Below are 23,722 nucleotides of genomic sequence, written 5' to 3'. Positions count from 1 at the left end.
TTTTTATACGAAATAGAATTCATCACCAAAATAAGAGCATTAGAAAGGATATTAGTATCTCATGCATAAGTATATAACAGAACATTTCAAAATATTATTTCGATCCAACAGAGTCAATAATAACTTACTCCACATAAATGGCCTTTAGTTGCTGAGACAAAGACAAATTCTTGGTTGCTAGAAAGCTAGCCAACTCTGCACTTATGACAGCGGCACTGACTCCATCTTTGTCCAGAACAAAAGGGCAGCACATGTATCCTGCAGAAACACACGTCACACATACATCTATACAATACAGCGTCAAACCACATGTGAGTATGAATCCTGGCTACTGCATATTCGAGGTTGTACGGTGTTGCGTGTAGGCTCATTTCTCATTAACTACCTTATGTTTAAGAATTGAGCCCAGTGCCTAGCCCACAGCAGGCCTTCAAGAAGTATTTGCTGAAGAACTGGCAAGATTTTCCCTCCTGGCCACACGGTGCTCAATCACTAGAGTCATGAAACTCCTTCCAGGTCATGAAATTGTTTCTAATTGTCCTGGTCAATACATATCTCTTTCTTCTTTGAATCCCAATAGTATTTGTTAGTTACATTATTCATTTTGACATCTGGCCTATACTCTTGTGTGTGATTACTTCACTAAATCTATCTAAGCTGCTGTAGGCTAAGGTCAGTGCCATCATTTCTTTTAGAGTCACTGGGTAATAGACATGCAATTAATACTTGATAAATGAATGTAAGAAAATCTTTTCTAAAGTAAAAATCTATGGAAAGACAAGTCTGCCAAACCTGACAATGAACGAGCAGAACCTGAGCGATGACACTTTCTCCAATCAGTTAAATCGTGTGTTAGTGTCGCCGAGAATATACAAATGAATATAAACAAATCTAATGCATAACAGTTTTTTACTAAATTAATAGCTTAAAAGCATTTGGTACAATGTGAATTTCAAATTTCTATAGCTAGCTCTCCTTTCTGTTCATTTACATTGACAGTTTAGGACAAGGGTTTTTCTGTCATTCTGGCTGGACCTGGTTCGTCCTTTTGGGTGACTATCATTTTGATGACAGCAGCGAACCATGCTTTCCTTCTCCCTTCCTCTGCATAGACCCTAGCATAGATCCTCATTAGCACTTTCGGAGGAGGATGGACTTTAAATACAACAGGGTTTAGGCTTGGATATTAGACACCACAGTGGAGGAAACATCACACCTCCCAAAATCCATATACTGGCAGTCAGGCATACAATATCACTGTTCTCAGTCATTCAGGCCAAGGATTCTGACATGAATGACTTGGTTGTTTTTAAGACATTACTTTTTGCTGTAAATCATCTGAGATGTCAATTTTGGAGTAGGACAGTTCGACATTCAACCTGAGTGCTGGAGAAGCAAAATGAACCGCGTTTCACTGTGGATCTTTGAATCCAAATGCAAACTTTTCCTTTTGCTTTGTAACCAATTCCTTAATGTTCATGATCACTTCTTACCAATAGCTTCTTCAAATGCAAACAAGACCGTTTTCCCCTGGTCTATTAGCTGTTTGGCTCTGTTTCCCATCCACTTAAAGCCAGTTAATGTTTCCTAAAGGGATAATCAAAATGAGAAAGACATGCCTTAGATCTTCTACAGAGCAGATGAAAGGAAAATGAGTGAATCCCAGAAACAACTTACCTCAAAATGAAAACCTTCCTTTAAGGCAATGGCCCGCAAGATTTTAGAGGAGACGGTGCTGGACAACATGTACGTGTCTTTGAGAGCACCGCGATCCTGGTTCTTCTCTTTCCAAGATGTAAAAAGCCACCAGCCCAAGAGGGCCCCCAACTCATTGCCTGAAAACACCCTCCATTCACCACTGAAAGAAAAAAAAACAACTATTCATTTCCATAATCTTAAGGAAGACTCTAGAGTGTCATGGGGATAAAACAATTTAGCAAACAAAGCCGCAAAGTATTTTCTGCAAGGCTGTTCTTGTTATTCATCATCTTTAAATAACTGGTCAGAAATGTAACTGCCATTTTACAAACATCTGAGCAGCTACCATATATATCAGCCAGTTTGCCTGAACAGACATCCTGTCTTTGAAGACTGTATAAAATAAGTATGTCAGACATGACACACAATGGCTCTATATTAATCTTTGGCAAAGCTTTTGGTTTTAAATATAACAAATATGCTGGCAAGATCCCCCATATATAGAGTAAGTTTTGCTATCTCAATTTCTGGACTGGTTAGTGTTGCTCATTCTGAGACGGGACAGCTCAGTCCCACTTAAGATCAAGCTCAGTCCTAAATGGTCAGAACATCAGAGAAAAGGTATGCAATTTCTGCTTCTCTTGGCAGTCCAGATGGCTAAAAGTAAATCTCATCTATCAGGATGTATCACCTTAGCTTAACTTTCTCAACACTGACATAGAATAGAATCTTAACTTTCTCAACACTGACATAGAATAGAATCTGTTTTATCACAATCTAAAAACCCTGCCATTTCAGCAGCAGCACCCTCTTGCCCCCAAAACATCACATAGGCTACCCGACACCCAAAATAGCTTGGGCCCTGCCTACCTTTCAACTTTAGCCCCCACGTACTTACTTCTCCTTTGTTCAAACTCTCTGGTCAGACTTGTCTTAAACACTGTGCCGATACCCCACAGGAATTCCTCCCTGGTCTGTCCAAACTAAATTCAGCATCTCCTTGAAGATACAGCTCCCTCCTAAACCCCTCAGCAAATACTGAAGCACATAGCGAGCTCCAAAGTGCTTTACCCTCATTAGACACTGAGACATTACTTATAATAAAATCAATTATAAAATTGGAAGTTCCCAAATAGGAGTTTCAATTTGAAACACATACTGGGTTGATTTACTCTGCATTATGCTTGCCAATCACGTAACCTCCCCCTACACTAGATCTCTATCTTGCTCTCCATCAGAAGACTCCACAGGAGGTTCAGTGAAACGATCATTTGCAAAATAAATGGGAAATGTTTCCAAATAGGTCTCATCTCCCCAGGAACATTTTACCAATGAAGAGATCATCCTGCATATGTTCCATAATAGAGGTAATCACAATTAATTTTACCTGTCTTGCTTTTCTGCCACAGCAAGTCTATCAGCATCCGGGTCATTTGCTAAAACAATTCTGGCCTTGGTTTTGTCAGCCAAAGCAAAAGATAAAGTCTGAAGAAGAATATGAAAATAAAAGATTATTTAATCAAGAATGGAGCATATGGTAGTCTTTAAAAACATTCAGCTCCTTAAGAACTCAAGAGGTCTTTCCGCTCTTAGAAAGATAATATAGGACCAACCAAGACCAGCTCCAGAAGTGAAATTTAGCAAACAAACGCTACAGCTGGTCTTGGTTGGCCACATAGTATCTTCCTAAGTCAGAGGTCAGATAGTGGGAGCATTGGTGTGTGAACCAAGCCTACCAGTGTGCCCGCTGCACATGTGCCAGTAGGTGTGTGGTTGGACTGGTATTTCCGGGCATTGCTGTGTGATCAGCCTCACAAATAAAACAAAATAAACGGATTCTCTGAATACCACTGCTACCCCAACCTTTAAAAATGTTAAAGGAACCATACTGTAAGCAACATTTCTTCATATCAGAAAAATGACAAGAAATAAAAATCATAACCTGATAAAATTTCACTCTATTACTGTTTCTTTTTGGTATTAAGGAGACATGGCAAATTAAATTGAATTTGAAGCACCATTTAGAGCTCAGTTCTCATATCCTGATCCTGGGGTGTTTAATTTGAAAGATCCTAGGCCGGGCGCGGTGGCTCAAGCCTGTAATCCCAGCACTTTGGGAGGCTGAGACGGGTGGATCACGAGGTCAGCAGATCGAGACCATCCTGGCTAACACGGTGAAACCCTGTCCCTACTAAAAAAATACCAAAAAAACTAGCCGGGCATAGTGGCGGGCGCCTGTAGTACCGGGCGCCTGTAGTCCCAGCTACTCGGGAGGCTGAGGCAGGAGAATGGCGTAAACCCGGGAGACGGAGCTTGCAGTGAGCTGAGATCCGGCCACTGCACTCCAGGCTGAGTAACTGAGTGAGACTCCGTCTCAAAAAAAAAAAAAAAAAAGAAAGATCCTTTAAGAAATTAATGACTTACAAATATACATATTTCCTTTTTTTTTTTTGAGACAGAGTCTCACTCTGTCACCCAGGTTGGAGTGCAGTGGTACAATCTCAGCTCACTGCAACCTCCGTCTCCCAGGTTCAAACAACTCTAATGCCTCAGCCTCCCAAGTAGCTGGGATAACAGGCATGTACCACCACACCCAACTAATTTTTGTATTTTTAGTAGAGACGGAGTTTCGCCATGTTGGCCAGGCTGTTCTTGAACACCTGACCTCAAGTGATCCGCCTGCCTTGGTCTCCCAAAGTGCTGGGATTACAGGCGTGAGATGCTGCACCCAGCCCTATATACATATTTCCACACTGAAATTAGTTTTTCTTCAGCACAAAGAAAAAACATAAAATGTATTTTACTTGACAGTAATAGTTTTGAATATAAAAGCAGATTTCGTAATTTAAAAAAAAATTAGGTTACCAAGACACCTTTCCCCTCTTCGGGATTCGGGTATTTCACCGTTGGAAACTCAGGATCCGGATCTTTCTGTTCAGGAACAGCCTCAGGAGGAACAAGGTCAAAAGCCTTGAAAGCTGACTGCACAAAGTTATGACCCACTCCATGGACAGAGGTGTGCACAAACTTCACCTTCGTCTCCCTGTTCACGCTCCTAGAATCAGACACACCGTGTAAAATGATAAAAGGTAGAAACAGGGCTCTCAAAACTGCAAGGTTTGCAAGAATGTACAAGACAACTGAATATCTTTCTAATTCCATTTCAAAAAAACAAAACGTATCCATTCTCTCCCAGATATATATATTCCCTCCCTCAACATACTCAAGTTTTAAATTCTACTCCGTAGTTATTTTCAGCAAATCTGATTATTTCAGGTTTTGTTTTATGTATCCCATCTAGAGTGAGATACAAAGAAGAACCTCAAGCTCATGTTCCTACACGAGACTCACTGCTGGCCTGATAGGTGCCCAGACAGCGCCAGAGCCAGCCCGGGACAGTTCCAGGGCTCCACACACCTATACATCCCCAAAGCGACATGTTCCCAAATGTCTTTTATCAGCTTCAGAAATGATTTTAAAAATGTCCTTTTTAACAAAATGTGTTGGGTTATCCCATACATAAAGATATAAAAAATAAAACTTTTACTTTGGGAGGCCAAGGCGAGCAGATCACCTGAGGTCAGGAGTTTGAAACCAGCCTCACCAACATGGAGAAACCCCATCTCTACTAAACATACAAAATTAGCTGGGCATGGTGGCGCATGCCTGTAATCCCAGCTACTTGGGACACTGAGGCAGGAGAATCGCTTGAACCTGGGAGGCGGAGGTTGCAGTGAGCCGAGATTGTGCCATTGCACTCCAGCCTGGGCAACAAGAGCGTAACTCCGTCTCAGGAAAAAAAATATAAAAAAAAATAATAATAATAAAACTTTTTGTTTGCCAAGTAACAATCCTGTTTGATACCATGCCATGACTTAGGGACTTCATACAGACTAACAACAGATATCAAAATTAACAAGAGAAGTTACAAAAAATTAAAGGCTTAAAAACTTCCAATGCTCTGATGACTGGAATCTTAGGTTACTATCCATTTCTTTTGGGAATGAATAAATGAACACGGTCTTATCTAACAGAATCGTGGTTTAAAACAAGCATACCCTGAAAATAAAATGCATCTGGGAAAATAGATACGTAAGATTAGGGAGGAAAAATCTGGAAAAACAACTCTCTTGGATTTTAAAATACATAATAAACCTATAGTAATTAAAACAGCTTGGTACTAGATATAAAAAGGCAGATTAAAGGAACAGAATAGAGAATTCAGAAGTTAATCTAATTTGAAATGGGAAATGAACACAGAAGTAATAATGCTAAGTGGTTAACATGCTCTGGAGTCAGAGTCTGAATTTAAATCCTGGAGCTCGGCCATCCATAAGCTGTGTGACTGTTGGCTATTAATCACTCTTTCTTATAGTTTTCTCATCTATAACATGTATGATAATATACTATAATTTACTGGCATTACTCTGAGGATTAAAATGAAATTACATGTTGACCGGGCACAGTGGCTCACTCCTCTAATCCTAGCACTTTGGGAAGCCGAGGCTGGTGGATTGCTTGAGCTCAGGAATACAAGACCAGCCTGGGCAACATGGTGAAACCCCATATCTACAAAAAAAAAAAAAACAAAAAAATTAGGAGGGCATGGTGGCGCACAACTGTAGTCCCAGCTACTTGGAGGGAGCATTCCCTGAACCTGGGAGGTCAAGGCCGCAGTGAGCCAAGATCATGCCACTGCACTCACTCCAGCCTGGGTGACAATGTGAGACCCTGTCTCAAAAAAAAGAAAAAAAATTACATGTGAAGGGCCTCCAGCAGCTATCTGATATGTAATAAGCACTTGATTAACGTTAGAAATTGTTTCATAAAGGTGACCTTTCCAATTAGTCAAAAAAAAAAAAAAAAGATTCTTCCATTGATGTTGGTACAACCGCAAACCTTTTAGAAAAAACCTATAATCTGCTTTCCTACTTCATGCCCTATATAAAATTAAAAATCACTAATGAAACAGAAGATTGAAACATTATAAAACACAAACATGAAAGTTCTAGAGAAAAAACAAGGGAAATTTTTTGTGTTACTTTAATGATTTTGTTATAGAGCGTGTCTTCCTAAGCATGACATAAAACACAGAAGCTATAAAATAAGATTAATAAATATTATACAAATTTGTAAACAGTTCAGCAAAGAGTTTCAATAAAAAATTCCAAAGATAACAACAGAAGAGAAAACATCTAAAAAACATATATTATATATATTTTTTATATGTATATATTATATGTATATATGTATTCATATAAACAAAGATGTTTATAAATATAAAAGGTGAACAAATACATAGAAATATATAGGTTAAAGAATACAAATAAAAGTGAGCTATTACTTTCAACTAGCAAATCGGGAAAAATGAGAAATTGGATCACAGCGCAGGAGGAAATGTAGATATCATATGCTGTCACCATCTACTGCTGGTGGGAGCACCAACTGGTATATTTTTGGCGGTCAATTTGCTAAGCGCTATCAACTTTGCGAATGCATAGACAATTCTGATGCCAGAAAGTTACCTTATGGATACGCATGCGCACATACATGCGCGCGCACACACATACACACATATACAGTCAAGCAACTGTTCACAAGGGGGGTTGACTCCTGAGCTACTGGGAGTGGAAAACCAGAAATGCTTCATTTTTCGTGAAGTTAAATCAGAGGGGCAGAGGGAAAGTTCACAGATGTGTTTTGTCTGGACTACACACCACTGAAAAAAATGGTACAACATGCAGGAATTAGGAGATTTCACACACAAAATGCAGGTTTCCGGTTTTTTTGGGAACAGGAGAACACAGATAATCTGGCAACTGGGACCTATATTTTCATGTGGGCAACACTCGGCTGGCGTGGCTGCTCCCTTCAGGAGGGACTGGGCTTTCATACTCTGCACTGGAGTGGACACCATCAGCTGATCCGACAAATACAATATCAAAGACACCTACAAGTTCAGTTTCTTTGAATCCATGGTTTCTTGCTAGGGGGACAATCAGGAGGGGTGGGACCTACAGCATACTCAAGAAGACACTACTGTCACTCTGCTAGACCACTTCCTACCTGACGGTAAGGACTGAGTCTGTGTCACTGAGTTAAACACACCAGTGCAGCAGCCTTTAAGACAGAAAGTCGGGACTAATAGGGACTAACATAGGAAGGTGTCCGTGACAAATTAATTAGGGGGAAAAGGGCACAGAACAAACCACACACACACACTATATTCCCATTTATGGTTTTGAAGTATATTATACATATATATATATATGCTTGCACATGCACAGAAAATTTTTGGAAAGATAGAAAAATACCAGTGTTTCCTATTCAAGACTTTTAAGCAAGTTTTTAAAACATACATATATATGTACACACACACATGCACACTGACATGTATGAATATGTATGAATCACATACATGTACGGAATCTATAAGAGGTCAGCAAACTAAGGCCTATGGGCAAGCCACCACTTCCGTCTGCACTCCTTCACTGACATTTCATCTATGATGGCTTTTGTACTAAAACAGCAGAGTTGAGTAGTTGAGAAAGAGTCCATGTGGTCCTCAAAGCCAAAAATATTTACTATCTATCCCTTTAAGAAAAGTTTGCCAAGGCCTGATCTGCAGCCTCTAAAATAGGATGCGGCTGGTTGGGCATGGTGGCTCATACCTGGAATCCCAGCACTTTGGGAGGCCAAGGCCGGTGGATCACTTGAGGCCAGGAGTTCAAGACTAGCCTGGCCAACATGCCACAATACCTTGTTTCTATTAAAAATACAAAAAAACTAGCTGGGTGCAGTGGCTCACGCCTGTAATCCCAGCTATTTGGGAGGCTGAGGCACAAGAATCGCTTGAATCTAGAAGGCAGAGGTTGTAGTGAGCCAAGATCGTGCCACTGCACTTCAGCCTGGGTGACAGAGTGAGACCCTGTCTCAAAATAAGTAAACAAAATAAAATAAAATCAGACACAGCTGAAGCACATGAACCAGTTAAAGAGAAAAACTTCATGAACACTGATAGAATTTGGCTGAATCACATAAACTTAACTCACTCAAGGCCAGTGAAGACACAATTCGTTTACCTGTGGAAACAGTACTTTTTAAGGTCCTCAAAGTAGTCATTACTGATGGAAGCACTGGGATTGTGAAGAAGTGGACTGCTATCAATTAAAGAGTCATCCCAAGCTTGAGGCCACGGTTCTAGGTTTTCTTCAATAGCTTGAGAAATCCCTTTATCATGAGGAGAGATGATCTGAGCTCCATTATCCCAATAGACCTAGAGAACCCAGGAACACATTCAGAAGGTTTACAGTTAATGGAAATAAGGCACCTGTTACCCGCGGTCCCAAATAATACAGATATAGGATTCCTACAGAAAGATGTATGTGTGGAGTAGAAAAAGGAAAATACCTTATAACCATTATCCTGCTTTGGATTGTGAGATGCAGTTATCATGATTCCAGCACAAAGTTTCAAGCGCAATACCGTGAAGGGCTGTAACATAGCAGGAAACAAGAACAAACAGTTTTTAACAAAAAAAGCAGACATCCTTAAAATGTCTATTTTATATTGTTCATGCCAACTTGCTCCCTTTTAATAAATGTAATATATAAATAGCATAGTATTTCTGAGCCACACCCCAGCAGTATGCAACTACCCTTAGAACTAACTGACTGCTCAAAATTCCAGGACGCATTTCCTAATAAGAAAGGTGAGTAATTTCCTCAGTGCCTTCTCATTCCATCTTCTACTTGGTTGAGCTAGAAAATTCTTCAAACACAACAATGGTCTAAGCCTCCATTCCAATGCTTTCAAGGCTTCTACCTGAGACAGAAGTTTGTGGATTCAGTTTACTCCCTCCAACTGCTTCTCCCTCTTCTCCTCTTTCTCATTTGCTTTTAAGGAAAAGGTTGAGAAAAATACTGAGGGGCTGGGGGTGATGGCTCACGCCTATAATCCCACCACTTTGAGAGGCCGAGACAGGTGGATCACTTGAGGTCAGGAGTTCAAGACCAGCCTGGCCAACATGGTGAAACCCTGTCTCTACCAAAAATACAAAAGAATTAGTCAGGCATAGTGGCAGGCGCCTGTAATCTCAGCGACTTGAGAGGCTGAGGCAGGAGAATCACTTGAACCTGGGAGGCGGGGGTTGCAGTGAGCCGAGATCGTGCCACCACACTCCAGCCCTAACTCTTTTTGAGACAAAAGTGAAACTCTGTCTCAAAAAAAAAGTTGAGGTAATGGAGAACGCTCTTACACATTGCTTATTTATCTCTCACTCCAGGGTTATTTGTATTTCAACTTAGCTCCCATCTCTACTACTTCCCAAAATGGGAGGAGGGGCTGGATTATTCCCCCATTATGGCAAATGACATTGATTATACACAGGCAACCTGAGATTTAAATTGTCTGTCCCCTCCACCCTCCCACCAAGAATCATTGCAGTTACTCAATCCCCTGGAAGTTATGTCACATGTCTCAGGTGTCCTGGGCCAAAGAAAAGAGGAGAACGACTCCTCAGTGTGGACAAAGGATCATGACACACTGGTTCAATTCATGTCTGACATAAAATTAATAGCTATTAACACTTAGTACAGAGGGTAATTAGGATGCTTGAATACATGACAATTTTTCCATCAAACAATGAAATGAACTACATTTAGATGTGAATAGAGTGTGTACCAGGTTATTTACAGCCTACGGGTGCTGCATCTACCTGCCAGTGCACTAGAGCCAGCAAACACAAAATGAGTTGGACTCTCCTTCCGTAGCGATACAGTCTCATTTCCACTAGATGCGAGTAACTGTATCCAAATCACATTTTTCAAAACGTATCTTCAGCATTTGGCCCAGCTCTTAAAAGTTTTGTCTATGTCAAAGCAACAGCTGTCTTAGTCCCTACTGTCTTTTCTTCAGATTGTGCTACACAAAGGATTTGATAAAAGTCTTACTCAAACATGCTGAGCATGCTCTCTGTATTAGCCATGAATAGTATTTAGAATAAAACATTTGTATAAAACGGGGGTGTGCCAGCTTGTCAAAAATACTCATGACCAGACAGGGTTTGAGGTGAATTCAGATTTCGACCCAAGAAGTTTCTTAATTGTGATAGCTGAGAAAAAGAACTGCAAACCAAATTTAAAAATGGAGAAAAGGCCAGGCGCGGTGACTCACGCCTGTAATACCAGCACTTTGGGAGGCCAAGGCGGGCGGATGACCTGAGGTCAGGAGTTCGAAACTAGCGTGGCCAATGTGGTGAAGCCTCATTTCTACTAAAAATGCAAAAACTAGCTGGGCGTGGTGGCAGGCGCCTGTAATCCCAGCTACTTGGGAGGCTGAGGTAGGAGAACTGCTTGAACCCAGGAGACGGAGGTTACAGTGAGCCAAGACTGCACCATCGCACTCCAGCCTGGGCAACAGAGCGAGACTCTGTCTCAAAAAAAAAATTTTTTTTTTTGCTAACTCACTCAAATATCCTTAGAATGCAAACAAAAGGAAAACTTTACTTTTAAAAAACCAATTCCAATGAATCAAAAGTTGAATACCAGAGAAATATTACTAGGATGTGGGAGAAACACTCCAGGAGAGAAAAGAAAATGCCTCATACATGCCAATGAGCTCCTCTGTCATTCAAACAGTCCAATCCCAATAGCCCTAAAGACTGTCATATTCAGCCAAGGCCCATCCCTGATCACGTGACAGGAAATTATGAAAGGAAACGGCTACTTACCACAAAGGGGGTTGGCGTTATATCAGAAAAGAGGTACACAGGAATCCCCTGACTGATAAATGTGGTTGCAGCAAGTCGGGCAAACCTGTGAATGCAGAGTGACAGAGAAGAAAAGGAGAGTTGAGTGATCAGGACTGTGAGAGATGGAAAGAAGGGAACGAATGCTGAATGTTCTTTAGGGTGAATGCAGCAGCCAGATCAAGGACAGCATTTATTACAATCTTAACCCTGGCATGGGACAGTAAAGCTGAAGGACTCTCAGGAGTCATCTCATTTCACTCTTTTGTTTTACAGAAATGGCACTAAAGTCAAGAAAGGCCAGGCCCCTTTCCCTGGGTCTAACAGCCACTTAGCGGCAGAGCCAGGCTGCATCCCAGCCTTTCAGCTCTCCATGTATCTCAGTGGTTCTCAGTCAGGGCAAGTCTGCACCTTCTCCTTCCAGGCATCTGAAATGTCTGGAAACATTTTTGCGTGTCACACTGGGGAATAGAGAGAGTTGCTACTGGCAGATAGTAGGGAGAGGTCAGGGGTGCTGCTAAACACCTTACAATGTGTCCTACAACCACAAAAAAATCACCCAGCCACATGTCAACAGAGCAGAGGCTGAAAATCCCCACCTAAGCCTATCACAATCCAGCGTACACCACACGGACTGGAAACTGATTCGAGATTGCTTTATTTGAAATAGAAGACATCCTGGAGTATGCATGTGTGTATATACACACATACACACACAAACACACACCCATACACACATATACATCTTGGTTCCAATCAGCCTTTGAAAGAAAACCTAATTATTTGACATTTTTCTCAACTTCCACAGAAACTTGCTCAGGGCAAGACACAGAAAATGGCATCAAATCTTCCTTCAAGCTGGTGTAAAATACGTTACCACAAATAAATGAGCAATTTACTCAGAATGAACAACATTATACCATCCTTGTGGGTTAAACAATCAGATCATTCATCCTCTCCCCAAATACTTCTTGAGCACTAGCTTCATCGAACAGTATTCTGAAGGCCGCCTGGGGCACAAAGAGCAGATCTCCACTCTCTCTCTCTCTCTGTTACAAACGTGCACAAAAAAATGCAATGCGTTCTCTGCATATACTTAACAGTTACTGCTTACGTTCCCCACTAGATATTTAAAATTGGAAGATTAAAGAATAAACATTTCTTTGGGCGAAATTCAGAAACTGCAATAGTTTCCAACTCCTTACGAAGGTTCCATTCACTCATTATGAGTATCTTACCATGTGTTGGTTAAACACTTATGTTATGATGTCTAAATGTCTCACGCCTTGTAGGTAATAGAGAGTAGCCTTGCGTTCCACTCTATCCCATCCCATCAAACTCTGAGACTTGAACCATAAGCTTAAATCAGTAACATCACTCACTTTAAGGAAATGATAGGGCCTTAAGGCCAGGGTAAAAAAATCTGTACCTTAATTGATAATGTTAACATATCTCTGAAGGTTGTATCAACCAGAAGCAGGGCAGTCAGCCTAAAATGAGGAAATTTAAGAAGCTCAGCAGGCAGATTTAGCCACATATAAGCACTGTGCATGCTCTGAGCAAAGGATCTGACCTGCCCTGGGGCGGCAGAGGAACATGGTTGCAATTTAGTTCTAACTGTACATCCACTAACTGTAAATGACAAGCTGATATGCTAGTTTATACCACATCATTCTCTTGTGAATGTAGTTTATGTGCATCTATCCCCCAGAGCTATAACTTTTCTCTGCTTTACTGACAAAAACCACATTTTTGAGCTGCAAAGCTAAAGACTAAAAATCGTATGCCCCCGAGTTCAACCTGGAGCTGATGCCACCTGGTGATTTTCTCTGGCTATGCACCCTTCCTCACGGCCACACGTTTGTCCCCACGAGTGCTTCTGTCTTAGATTGGAAGCTCCTGATGGGCAAACATAGGACTCTATAAACTCATCCAGCTCTGTAAAGTTAATGAGACTTTTCATTAATATTCAATATGTATAATGCTAAGATACTAGTAATACTGATACTCTGGAATGATTAAAAATTCATCATAACAGAGGAAGTGTCCAAGTAAAAAAAAAGGGCTATGTAACATGGTTAAGGGCAGGGGTTGGTAACTACAGCCCATTTTGTAAATAAAGTTTTAGTGGAACACTGCCATGCTCCTGTGTTTATGCATTGTCTATGGATGTTTCTCTGCTTCATGGGAGAGTTGAGTAGTGGTGATGGGAATCATGTGATACGCAATGTGTACGATATCCACTATTTGCCCTTTAGAGAAAAAGTTTGCTGACCCCTGGTACTAGCCTCCTTAGGTTTAAATTGTGACTCCTGCTTTCACATTATAATCTCAGGGTAAAGAGATAAAAGTGCATACCTTACAGGTTGCTGTGAGGATAGAATGAGTAAATACGTAAGTGTCTGGTTCATAATCAGCACTCCAATGATTGCTGCTATTACTGTTATCATTATCACCATCAGCATCATATGCCTACAGCTACATAACAGAGTCCCACTGGTTTGAGAATGTTTCAGAAATGCAGCTTGACGTGGGCATTCAAGAGTGGGAAGGGGGTCATGAGGTTTATGAATAGTAGGGTAAAAATTATGTATAAAGTTAATGGGTGCAGCACACCAACATGGCACATGTATACATATGTAACAAACCTGCACGTTGTGCACATGCACCCTAGAACTTAAAGTATAATAAAAAAATTAAAAAATTTTTAAAAATTATGTATAACAAGGCAAATGAGAGGGAGAAATAATATTGCCAGTTTAAGAAATTTTTGTTTAGATAGGTATTACATTCTAAATTGTCTAAATAATTTTATTTCCTCAACCCAATGTAAAACCAGAATCTTTAAAAGTTGCCAAGAGAAGTTACCCGTTGTTTTTATTGTTAAGCAATGAGGCTAATGAGTATATTAAAGCCAAGTAATTGAGATGGTGATTAAAATAAAACCGCAAAATAAATTATAAAAACATCATTTTGTAAAAATGTTTAAATACCTTCTGCTGCTACCCCCACTGGATGGATGGGCTCGGGCGTCAAAGCTGATCACGATGCCTTTCTGCTTTAAGTCACTGAACTGTTTTTCCAGGTATCTGCAAAATCCCTACAAATACGCCATAGATTTAAAAAGCATATGCTTTAACATATTTTTATATATACCACGTAGAAAAACTGGACAAAAATTAAGTTTTCTCAAATTTCATAGAACACTATAGCAGAGGGGGAAAAATTCACTCAGTAAGGAAAGTAAACTGAACAATAAGAAAATAACAGCTTTGTTTATTATCTACGTGTTTTTGTATTAGGTACTGTGTTAGTCATTGATCACTTAGTAGCTGTTATCTCTCACCTCAGATCGACTTTGTTAGGAAAACTTTTTTTTTTTTCCTCCAGAGACAGGGTCTTGCTCTGTTGCCTAGGCTGGAGTTGCAATGGCACAATCAAAGTTCATTGCAACCTTGAATTCCTGGGCTTAAGCAATCCTCCCCGCTGTCCCAACTCAGCCTCCTGAGAAGCTAGGACCACAGGTGCATGCTACCAGGCCCAACTAATTTTTAAAATTTTTTTGTAGAGACAGGGTCTTGCTATGTTGCCCAGGTTGGTCTTGAACTATTGTCAAACAATCCTCCTGTCTTCACCTCCCAAAATGCTGGGATTACAGGTGTGGGCCACTGCCCCTGACCAGAAATCCCATTTTATAGATGGTTAAAATAAGGCTCAGAGAGGCACAGTGACTTGTCCTGTTTCAGATATTCGAGTAGCAGAGCCTGGATCTGCACCCAGGGCTGGTGAGAGGTGCTTCAGTGTAGGGCCTAAAAGCACACACTCCAGAAGCACAATCTGTGAATCTGCACTCCACGCTGCCACCTACCAGCAAATGACAAGTTCCTTAAGTTCTTGGTGCCTTAGTTTCCTCTTCTGTAAAACAGGAATAACAATATCTACCTCATAAGGAGCAAATGAATGAAAACATGCAAAGTGCTGAGAATTCAACACCAACTAAGTACTATATTAAGTGTTTGCTGTTGTCAGCATTATTTTTGTTGTTATTTTCCTTCAAAGCCATATAAAACGAAGAAAACTCTGGTAGACTGGGCAAAAATAATGATTCATTTTACATTATTTATTTCACTTTTGCTAAAGTCTTATTAAAATATATGTAACTCTTTTTCCTTTGAGATGGGGTCTCACTGTGTCTCCCATGCTGGAGTGCAGTGACACAATCACGGTTCACTGCAGCCTCAATCTCTCAGGCTCAAGTAATCCTCTCACCTCAGCCTCCTGACGTGCTGGGACTACAGGCACATGCCACCATGCCCGGCTAATTTTTAAAAAACATTTATGTAGAGATGGGATCTTGCCATATTGCCCAGGCTGGTTTCGCCCAGGCTGGTTTCAATTTCGTGGGCTCAAACAATCCTCCTGCCTTGGCCTCCCAAAGTGCTAGGATTATAGGCATGAGCCACCATGCCCAACCCATTACTTTTATTTTGGGTAGGAGGGGATACATCACAGCCTTGTTGCCAGAGCAAAGCTAATTTAGAATGCCTTTAGCTTTTCCTTGACAAATACGTTGCACTGGGATTATCTTCTGAGCTGAGTGATACAAGGAAATAAGGCCACATGTATTGGTTTCATACGTTCCCCAGAAGGTACCCACATGCCTGATACTCTAAGACTTACAACAGTGACAGTACCCCTCTTCCCACTCAACCTTTGAGCTGCAGCCCCAATGCTCCATGGGGCAAAAAGCATTCACACCTCCAGATTCTCTAAAAATCTCAGAGGCCTGCTGAGGATGAGGACCTGAAAGAATGGCCAAGAGAAAGTGAATTCCTATTCTAGATGAAAGATTCAGTGGGGGGAAGAGGGAGGTTTTCAGAAATGAAATGTTATTATAAAACATAAGAAGCATATTTATTTGTATGACTTCAAAAAGTAGAACTAAGACCAATATGTAAAGTTTACAGAAAGGCAGATTTTGGCTTAAAATAATGAAACCATCTTTTAATGAGAATGGTCCAAAGATAGAATGGCCTCTTTCAGAGGACAGTGAGTTTCCCATCACTGGTATGCCATGGCTAAATTAAATAATCTAAGAACACAGAATCCAAAATAGAGCATAAACACAGCATAAATTAATTGGCAGGAGGAAATGATAACCTCTATCAATGAGGCAAACAATACAAAAGTTTCCTCCAGTCTCTCTGTCCTGTTTCCTTTGACATATTTTTGAATCACATACATCTGCTTCTTAAACGAACCAGGCAAACTTTGGGGTACCTCAGAATGAGGCTCCACACCCAGAGACCAGCAGGAAGGGCACCTATGCCACCAAGAAAGTCTGATGAGTGAAAAATTACCAATGTATTTGTCTATCAGCATTCTGCCAGGGAACACTACCCAAGATGGGGTAGAAACCTAGGCTGTTTGTTCTGGGAATCCTCTTGCCTCTAATTTTGAATCCACTCCTAAGATTTTAAAGATATACCTGCTGCTCAGATAAAACTTTCTTAACTTTTCATTTCTCTGTCTCCTATTATAAGTATCCAAGAATAGGCTGAATGAGCACTTCAGAGTGGTGGGGTCGTGGAGAAAATGATCCCAAGTGGTATCTGGTTGAATTACATGACCTTTAGCATACTGATCATCTTCTTTACCACAGGGTTTACCCCCAGAGAAGACCAATTCTAGGAGAAAAATGGGTAAGATAGTCCTTAACGGGAATACATTTCATTATTCTCAGAAACTAGGTGTAGAAAAATACAGGGGAAAAAGCTCTAGGTTAATCTACAATCCCTTAGAAATCCCTAACGATTAGGCCCAATGGCAGGTGTAACCAACTGGATTGTCCAAAGATGGCCCCGGTAATACAAGCCATCCCACGTGTTCCTCTTACAATGTGACATTAATGCTCCTCCAATGAGAAGTGGGTATCTATGTGCCCTCTCCTTGAATATCAGACAGCCTTACTGACTCACTTTTAACAAACTGAATATGGTAAAAGTGACACTGTGTGACTTTCAAAGCTAGGTCATAAAACTCAGCACAGCTTCCAACTGGTACATTCTCTCTCTCCCTCTCTGGATACTCCACTGGAAGCCAACCACCATGTTATAAGGAAGTCCAGGCCACATGAAGGGGTTCCAGCCCCAGCTAAGATCCCAGCTAATAGCCAGTAATAATTTCAGATGTGTGAATGAAGGTCCTTTCAAATGATTTCAGCCTCCAAACTGGACCAGATGGTACTGAGTGGAGCAGAGACAAGCTGTCCCCACTGAGTTCTACCAAAATTGCAGATCTGTGAGCAAAATAAATGTGGTTGTTGTTTTAAACCATTATGTTTTCAGTGATTTGTTATATAGCCCTAGTAACTGGCACAGAAGGCAACCTTATTCAGCAGCACAGTTCCTATGTTATCCACAAACCGAATAGGATTCCCAAACTTACCCCATTCTAAGTCTTTCCTCCAGCATCTTAGGGAGCCCTATTGCTTAATAAGAATTTGTGACCAGGAGTTCCCATGGCAAATCTTTTTTTTTTTTTTTTTTTGTTGATATAGCGTTTTGCTCTGTTGCCCAGGCTAGAGTCCAGTGGCACGATGCCGGCTCACTACGACCTTGCCTTCCAGGTTCAAACAATCCCTCTGTCTCAGCCTCCCAAGTAGCTGGAATTACAGGTGCACACCACCACACCTGGCTAATTTTTGTATTTTTGGTAGAGACGGGGTTTTCACCATGTTGCTCAGGCTGGTCTTGAACTCCTAGGCTCAAGTGATCCGCCTGCCTCAGCCTCCCAAAGTGCTGGGATTACACGTGTAAGCCATCGTGCCTGGCCCTCATGGTAAATCTATACCCTTAGATGAGCTTTCCTTATTGGAGTTTTGTTACAACATGCCCAGCTCTGCCTTTTATGCTGGGATGTATATGTGAGGTACATGCAATCACTATTAGGCAATTTTTTCTAGCCTTTCTTTTCCCAGAATTAAAGTGACATTCATCATTAACAGGTCTAAGCTGAAGAAATACTGATAAGAATAATCTGTTCTATTTCATTTCCCTCATAAACAGTACTGCCAATACCCAGTGGAAGTGCTTCTGTTTTGTCAAATTATCTCTTTCCTAAAAGCTGGGTCTAGACTCTGACAAAAACATTCACAAGTTAAGGCAAGGAAACTCAGACTCAATCCAGACTATAAAACAAAGGAGAACAGGCTCTTGGTAATTCCAGCAGTTAGAAAAGCTTTTTAGCACTTGCTATGTAACCATGGCAAAAATAATAGAACCTTAAAAGTTGTCAGTTTAGTTGGTGCATTTATACTGGAAGGAAAGCTCCATGACAGAATCTGTTTGTTTGAGTCACTCTCATATCCCCAGTGACTGGCACATAGTAGGCACTCAATAAGTGTGTTGAATGAATGAATGAATGAATGAATGAATGAATGGCTATATGAGTCCTGATCAAGTGCTACTTCGACCAACTTACTTTATGGAGTAAATGGTGGCGACTTCCTGTGTCTAGCCAAGCTGATAAGACATGTCCATAATTAGAACAAATTAGGTCTGTCAAATAGAAACTGAGCTAGGGGATACATTGAGTTACTAAGAATTATAAAAATGTGGTACCTGTGTAGTCTGGATGATGGTCAAGTCATTCATACGAGAAATTCCAGGTCCCATAGCAGCTCGAAGGCCAGCTGTCCCAAACTCCATTCGGGCCCCAAAACATTTTCCTAGTTCTTCTTTATTACCTTCTGCTATTAGTCGTTTCACTGCCTCCAAAGTTAAGAAATTCTGCAAAACAAAAATGTATAGATACAGCGAGACACATAAGTGAATGAAAAATCAGAAATGTAAAAAAACTCACAATTATTCTAACCCATAGAAAAAAAAAATATATATATGTAGACCTTTCAATTTTCTGATGCTTTCGAAATCTGAAATATGAAGTCAGTTTGACATTATAATGTAAGTGTTCTTTTCTTTCCTGTCAAGGTAAGCACTTTTGGAGAAACAGAAGTAGAGGTTTTACCATATGAGTCTAACCCCCAGAACGGAATCCCAGCACACTACTTGCCAACTATAGGTGCTTGTGCAGATCATTTCAGTGCTCAAATTCTGTTTCCCCATTTGCAAAATGGGAATAATCTAGAACCTCCCTTACTCGATTTTTAAGGTTTTAAGGTGGTTTACTTCAACTTAATGTAAAACATCTTTCTCTACCTGGCACTTAGTTGTGATTAAACGTTCATTTTTCTCCCTAATGCCCTCCAATTTTCCAGAGAGATTACACAATTTAAATCAAAACCTTACTTTTGTAATGTTTTATAATTCATACCAGGTATTCACATACCTGGTCAAGTTTGAATATTATAACATCTCCAAGAAGTAGACAAATAACAGAAACCTAATTTTATAGATCAGGTCTCAGAGATTGAGTGACTTGCTTAAATTGCAAGATAAACATTAATCTAGTGCCTCTTCTATAACATTAACTGCTTCAAATAGATGCTAATATGATTCATTTAAGTTCATCATACACTGTCCTATTTTTTTTTTTTTTGTATGGTAGTTGCAGAAAATGTTAAGGTTGGAGAAAAACAATGACAATCACATTAACTTCATATGAGCTTTTAAGTTATGAATTCAGGAAAACAACAGAGGAAGTACTTTATATTCCTGTTTTACAGTCATTATCCACTTAGATGAGCACTCATGCAGGACATGGCCATGTAATTAAACTTTGAAATACTATTGCAAATAAAACCTTGGCTTTCTGGAATTAAGCCCACATTTCCAGATTGTTTCAGATTCAATAGGAATCAAGTAAATCCCACCTTTTTTGGTGAAAAGCAGCAGACACTAATTACAGAACACAGTCTTACCTATCAGACTGTCAGCTGCCCCCCAAAGAAGGGCCCAGATCGGGTACATAAAAGAGGCTCATAAAAGAGGCTCAATAAATATTCGTGGAGTGAATCAGAAAACACGGACTTCACTGCCACACCCAATATCGAGTGATTCTCCCTTGTTCACAGTGTAGGTCCGGAAAATCTGAATTGGTCTTTGATATAATATGAAAGACCAATTATATATATGGTCTTTGATATATATGACATATATGAAATTTGATATATATGAAAGTAGCCTGAGAGAAACAAAGGAGACGGACAGATAAGAATGAGAAGTCAAGAGGAGAGCAGGATCAAAATCAGCCCTGGCAGTGATGAAAACTGACAGCAGAGAAAACAGCAGGGATGAAGGGCACGGTGGAAACACAGAGGGCACCTGCCAGGGTGCCTTGCCAATCGCGGGGGGGTAGTCAGACTAGAGGGCTGCAGTGCTTTTAGCTGGTGGGAGATTCACTGGAGAATGAACGGGCTTCTTCTAAGTTAGGTGCCAGTTTCAAAGCAAAAAAAGACACTCCAGCCGGATAGAACTTGAGAAGTTGTTAAAAAAAAAAAAAAAAAAAAAAAGACATCTCATCTCTACCCAGAGAGATACAATCTTTCTATACACAGATGCAACACTGTGTAGAAATTAGATTGCTTTCTTCTCCTTTTTCTTCTTAGGGAAAGTGCATTATGAACTCTGACTTCAAAACAACTCTGTACTCTACAAATTGCAAGTTATCAGAAATGGAAACATTTTTCTTTCCTTGAGAATCACAAGGTTATCTTCCAAGGAAAAGAAAAACGCCCCCAAGGAGTTGCCAAGAGTATCCTGGAAATGGGATTTGCTGACATTTTATTTGTAGGGGCCGGAGAATGGTAAATAAAGACAAAGACCTGACCCCTACTGACCTTGTAATCTGCTTTGTTCATTCAAGTATTTCAGTGACCTACTAGGCGTCATGCACTATGCCTATGCCAGGCCCTACAAACCAAGGTAGTGAGAACAGAGAGGCCTGGCCACATAATCTATGGAGGTCCAGTGCACAGTGAAAATGGGTGACCTCTTTTTTTACCATTAAGATTTTCAAGACAGGACAGCAGGACATTAAACCAACAGTGGGCCCTTCCAGGAGCGGGAGTCCTGTGAGACTGCAGGGGTCTCTCGCCCCTGAAGTCGGCCCTGGAGACAGACATTAAACAAACTTACAAACAAGTGTGTTTGGAGTTTTTTGTTTTTACCATTTGTAGTAAGAGCTAGAAAGGAAAATAACAGACCGTTTAGAGTGAATATTAGGGAGAAATAATTTACACTTCGGAGCCAAGGAAGGACTCTCTACGTAAGCCACATTTAAGCTCAGGCACAAAATGAGTCACAACGGGAGAAACAAGTTCGGCAGAGGAGAGCAGCGAGGGACATTCCGAGAAAACCGAACAGCAAGCAGCAGAACAGGTAGAAAGGGCGAGACGCAAGTTAGAGAGGAGAGAGGGAGTGATGTCCAGAGCTGGGTTCCTGATTCTAAGAAAAGGAATGAAGAGACAGAAAACCGTACTGTGTCCAAAGGGTTCCTCCTCTGCAGTCAAAGTTCTAAGGGGTACTCCTGAAGCCAGGCGGGCCCACCCAGGAGGATCCTTGGTTTGTAACCAAGCCCTCGGGATGGGAGGACCGGACCACAACGCTGCTCAGCAAAGGTCTCAGCGGCCAAAGGAATAGGCGGGACGGAGCGATTATGGGTCCATGGGGATGCACAGCAGACCACGGACCACGAGCCAGCTGTCTGAGTGACAGGCGTGCGCCCCTCAGCTAGACAGCGTCCAGGGTCTGGCCGCGCTTAGACCACGCTGGCTCGCTCCTCTACTCCAAACTTGCAGTCCAGCCGGCCGGATGGCTGGTTTCGTCCGGGAATAAGCCTTCCCGGCCTAACTCCGAACGTGCCACATGCCTGCCAGGCCGAAGGAAGCCTAGCAGCGGCCGCACCCTCCTCCTGGGTCTTCCCGGGAGAGAAGCGGGGTGCACGGGGCGGGAAGGCAGCTCAGGGAGCGCACGCGGCGCCGCGCCTGGGGAGCGCGGAGCACTCGGCCCCGCTCCGGGCGCTCCCCGCCTGCTGACGCCCCTCACCTTGTCCCAGCGCAGCCACTGGGCCGTCTCCTGGTCCAGCCTGGCGTCCTCACCGAGACCGCCGCCTTCTGGAGCCGCCATCGCTGAGCTTGTGCTGCCGCGGCGGAGGGAAGTAGGCGGTGAGGTCACTCTTCCGGCCCGGCCCCAAGAGGTGGAGGTGGAGGCGGAGGCGGAGGCGGGGGCGGGGCGAGCCGCGGCGGAGCCAGCCGGTCCTGGGGAAAGTGACGTGTGCCGCGGCGGGCACGCCTCCTTGCCTTTTGTGGGTGTGCCACGGGGGGTGGGAGTGAGCGCAGAGGAATTGCGCGGCTGGGGTGAGTTGCTGGAACCTAGCACGAATGAAAGGCTTTGCCATCGTCTCTGATGCATCCAGGTTACAGCCAGCCGTGAGTTCCTGCTACGCGCCAGGCACATGTCAGATGCTGGGATACCAGGAAGTGCACCCAGATAGGGGCCTGAAGATTATGTAGAAATTCAGAGGGTCAAGAACAGCCAGAAAAAAAATATTGAAAAAGAAAAACAAAGTGGGAAGACCAGTGGAATATAAGATAGAGACCAGAAACAAAAATACACGTGTACGGACAATTTATTTCAGAGGCTGGGCTGCAGAGCACAAGGAGGAAACTATTTTTAGTTAACGGTGCTGGGTCAACGGGATATCCACGTAGGGAAAAGAAAAAAGAGAAATTGGCCTCCCACCTCTCATCACACACAGCTCTGAATTCCAGATCAATTGTAGCTCTAAGTGTGAAAGGTAGCATGAAACTTGTGGGAACTAACATAGGAGCACATCTTCCTGACGCTGGTATCACCAAGCCATAAAGAAGATGCATACCCATAAGCATAAAAAGGCACGTGCAGGAATATTTCTAGCAGCATTATTTGTAAAAGCCTCAAACTGGAAACAACCCAGATGACCATTGACAATACAATGGATAAATACTTGGTAGTATATCCATACCAACTCATATAAATAAATCATGGCACATTGATACAGCAGTGCAAGTGAACTACTGTTATACACAACATCATGAATGAATCTCACAAACACTGAGTGACGGAGTTCAAAAACCCGCCTCCCCACCCCCAAATACTGGATCATTCATCTGTAGTCCCAGCTACTTAGTGATGGGGGAGCTGGAGGGAGTCCTGAGGAGGGAGGATCGCTTGAGCCTGGGAGGTCGAGGCTGCAGTAAGCTCTGATTATGCCGCTGTTCTCCAGCCTGGGAGACAGAGGGAGACCCTGAAAAAAAAAAAAAAAAAAAAAAAAAAA

At 41.8% G+C, this 23,722-nt stretch overlaps 1 protein-coding gene across 1 annotated transcript in view; it reads right to left on the bottom strand.

Annotated features, from left to right (window-relative positions):
• PGM2 (phosphoglucomutase 2) overlaps positions 1 to 22,600 on the bottom strand; it is a 36,422-nt gene extending 13,822 nt beyond the window's left edge. The window contains exons 1-11 of the mRNA XM_011983518.1: positions 22,453 to 22,600; positions 19,069 to 19,236; positions 14,440 to 14,546; positions 11,429 to 11,513; positions 9,109 to 9,192; positions 8,781 to 8,974; positions 4,564 to 4,753; positions 3,086 to 3,183; positions 1,678 to 1,858; positions 1,494 to 1,587; positions 129 to 258 (exon numbers count right to left, since the gene is read on the bottom strand). Coding sequence (XP_011838908.1) covers positions 129 to 258; positions 1,494 to 1,587; positions 1,678 to 1,858; positions 3,086 to 3,183; positions 4,564 to 4,753; positions 8,781 to 8,974; positions 9,109 to 9,192; positions 11,429 to 11,513; positions 14,440 to 14,546; positions 19,069 to 19,236; positions 22,453 to 22,533 — 1,412 coding nt within the window. The 5' untranslated portion in view covers positions 22,534 to 22,600. The remainder of the gene's footprint in view (positions 1 to 128; positions 259 to 1,493; positions 1,588 to 1,677; positions 1,859 to 3,085; positions 3,184 to 4,563; positions 4,754 to 8,780; positions 8,975 to 9,108; positions 9,193 to 11,428; positions 11,514 to 14,439; positions 14,547 to 19,068; positions 19,237 to 22,452) is intronic.
• Between the last annotated feature and the right edge of the window lie 1,122 nt (positions 22,601 to 23,722).

This window comes from Mandrillus leucophaeus, unplaced genomic scaffold (assembly GCF_000951045.1).
Source record: "Mandrillus leucophaeus isolate KB7577 unplaced genomic scaffold, Mleu.le_1.0 Scaffold251, whole genome shotgun sequence".
Lineage (NCBI taxonomy): Eukaryota > Metazoa > Chordata > Mammalia > Primates > Cercopithecidae > Mandrillus > Mandrillus leucophaeus.
The sequence above is the reverse complement of the archived record's forward strand: the minus strand, read 5'-3'. Positions and strand labels throughout refer to the sequence as shown.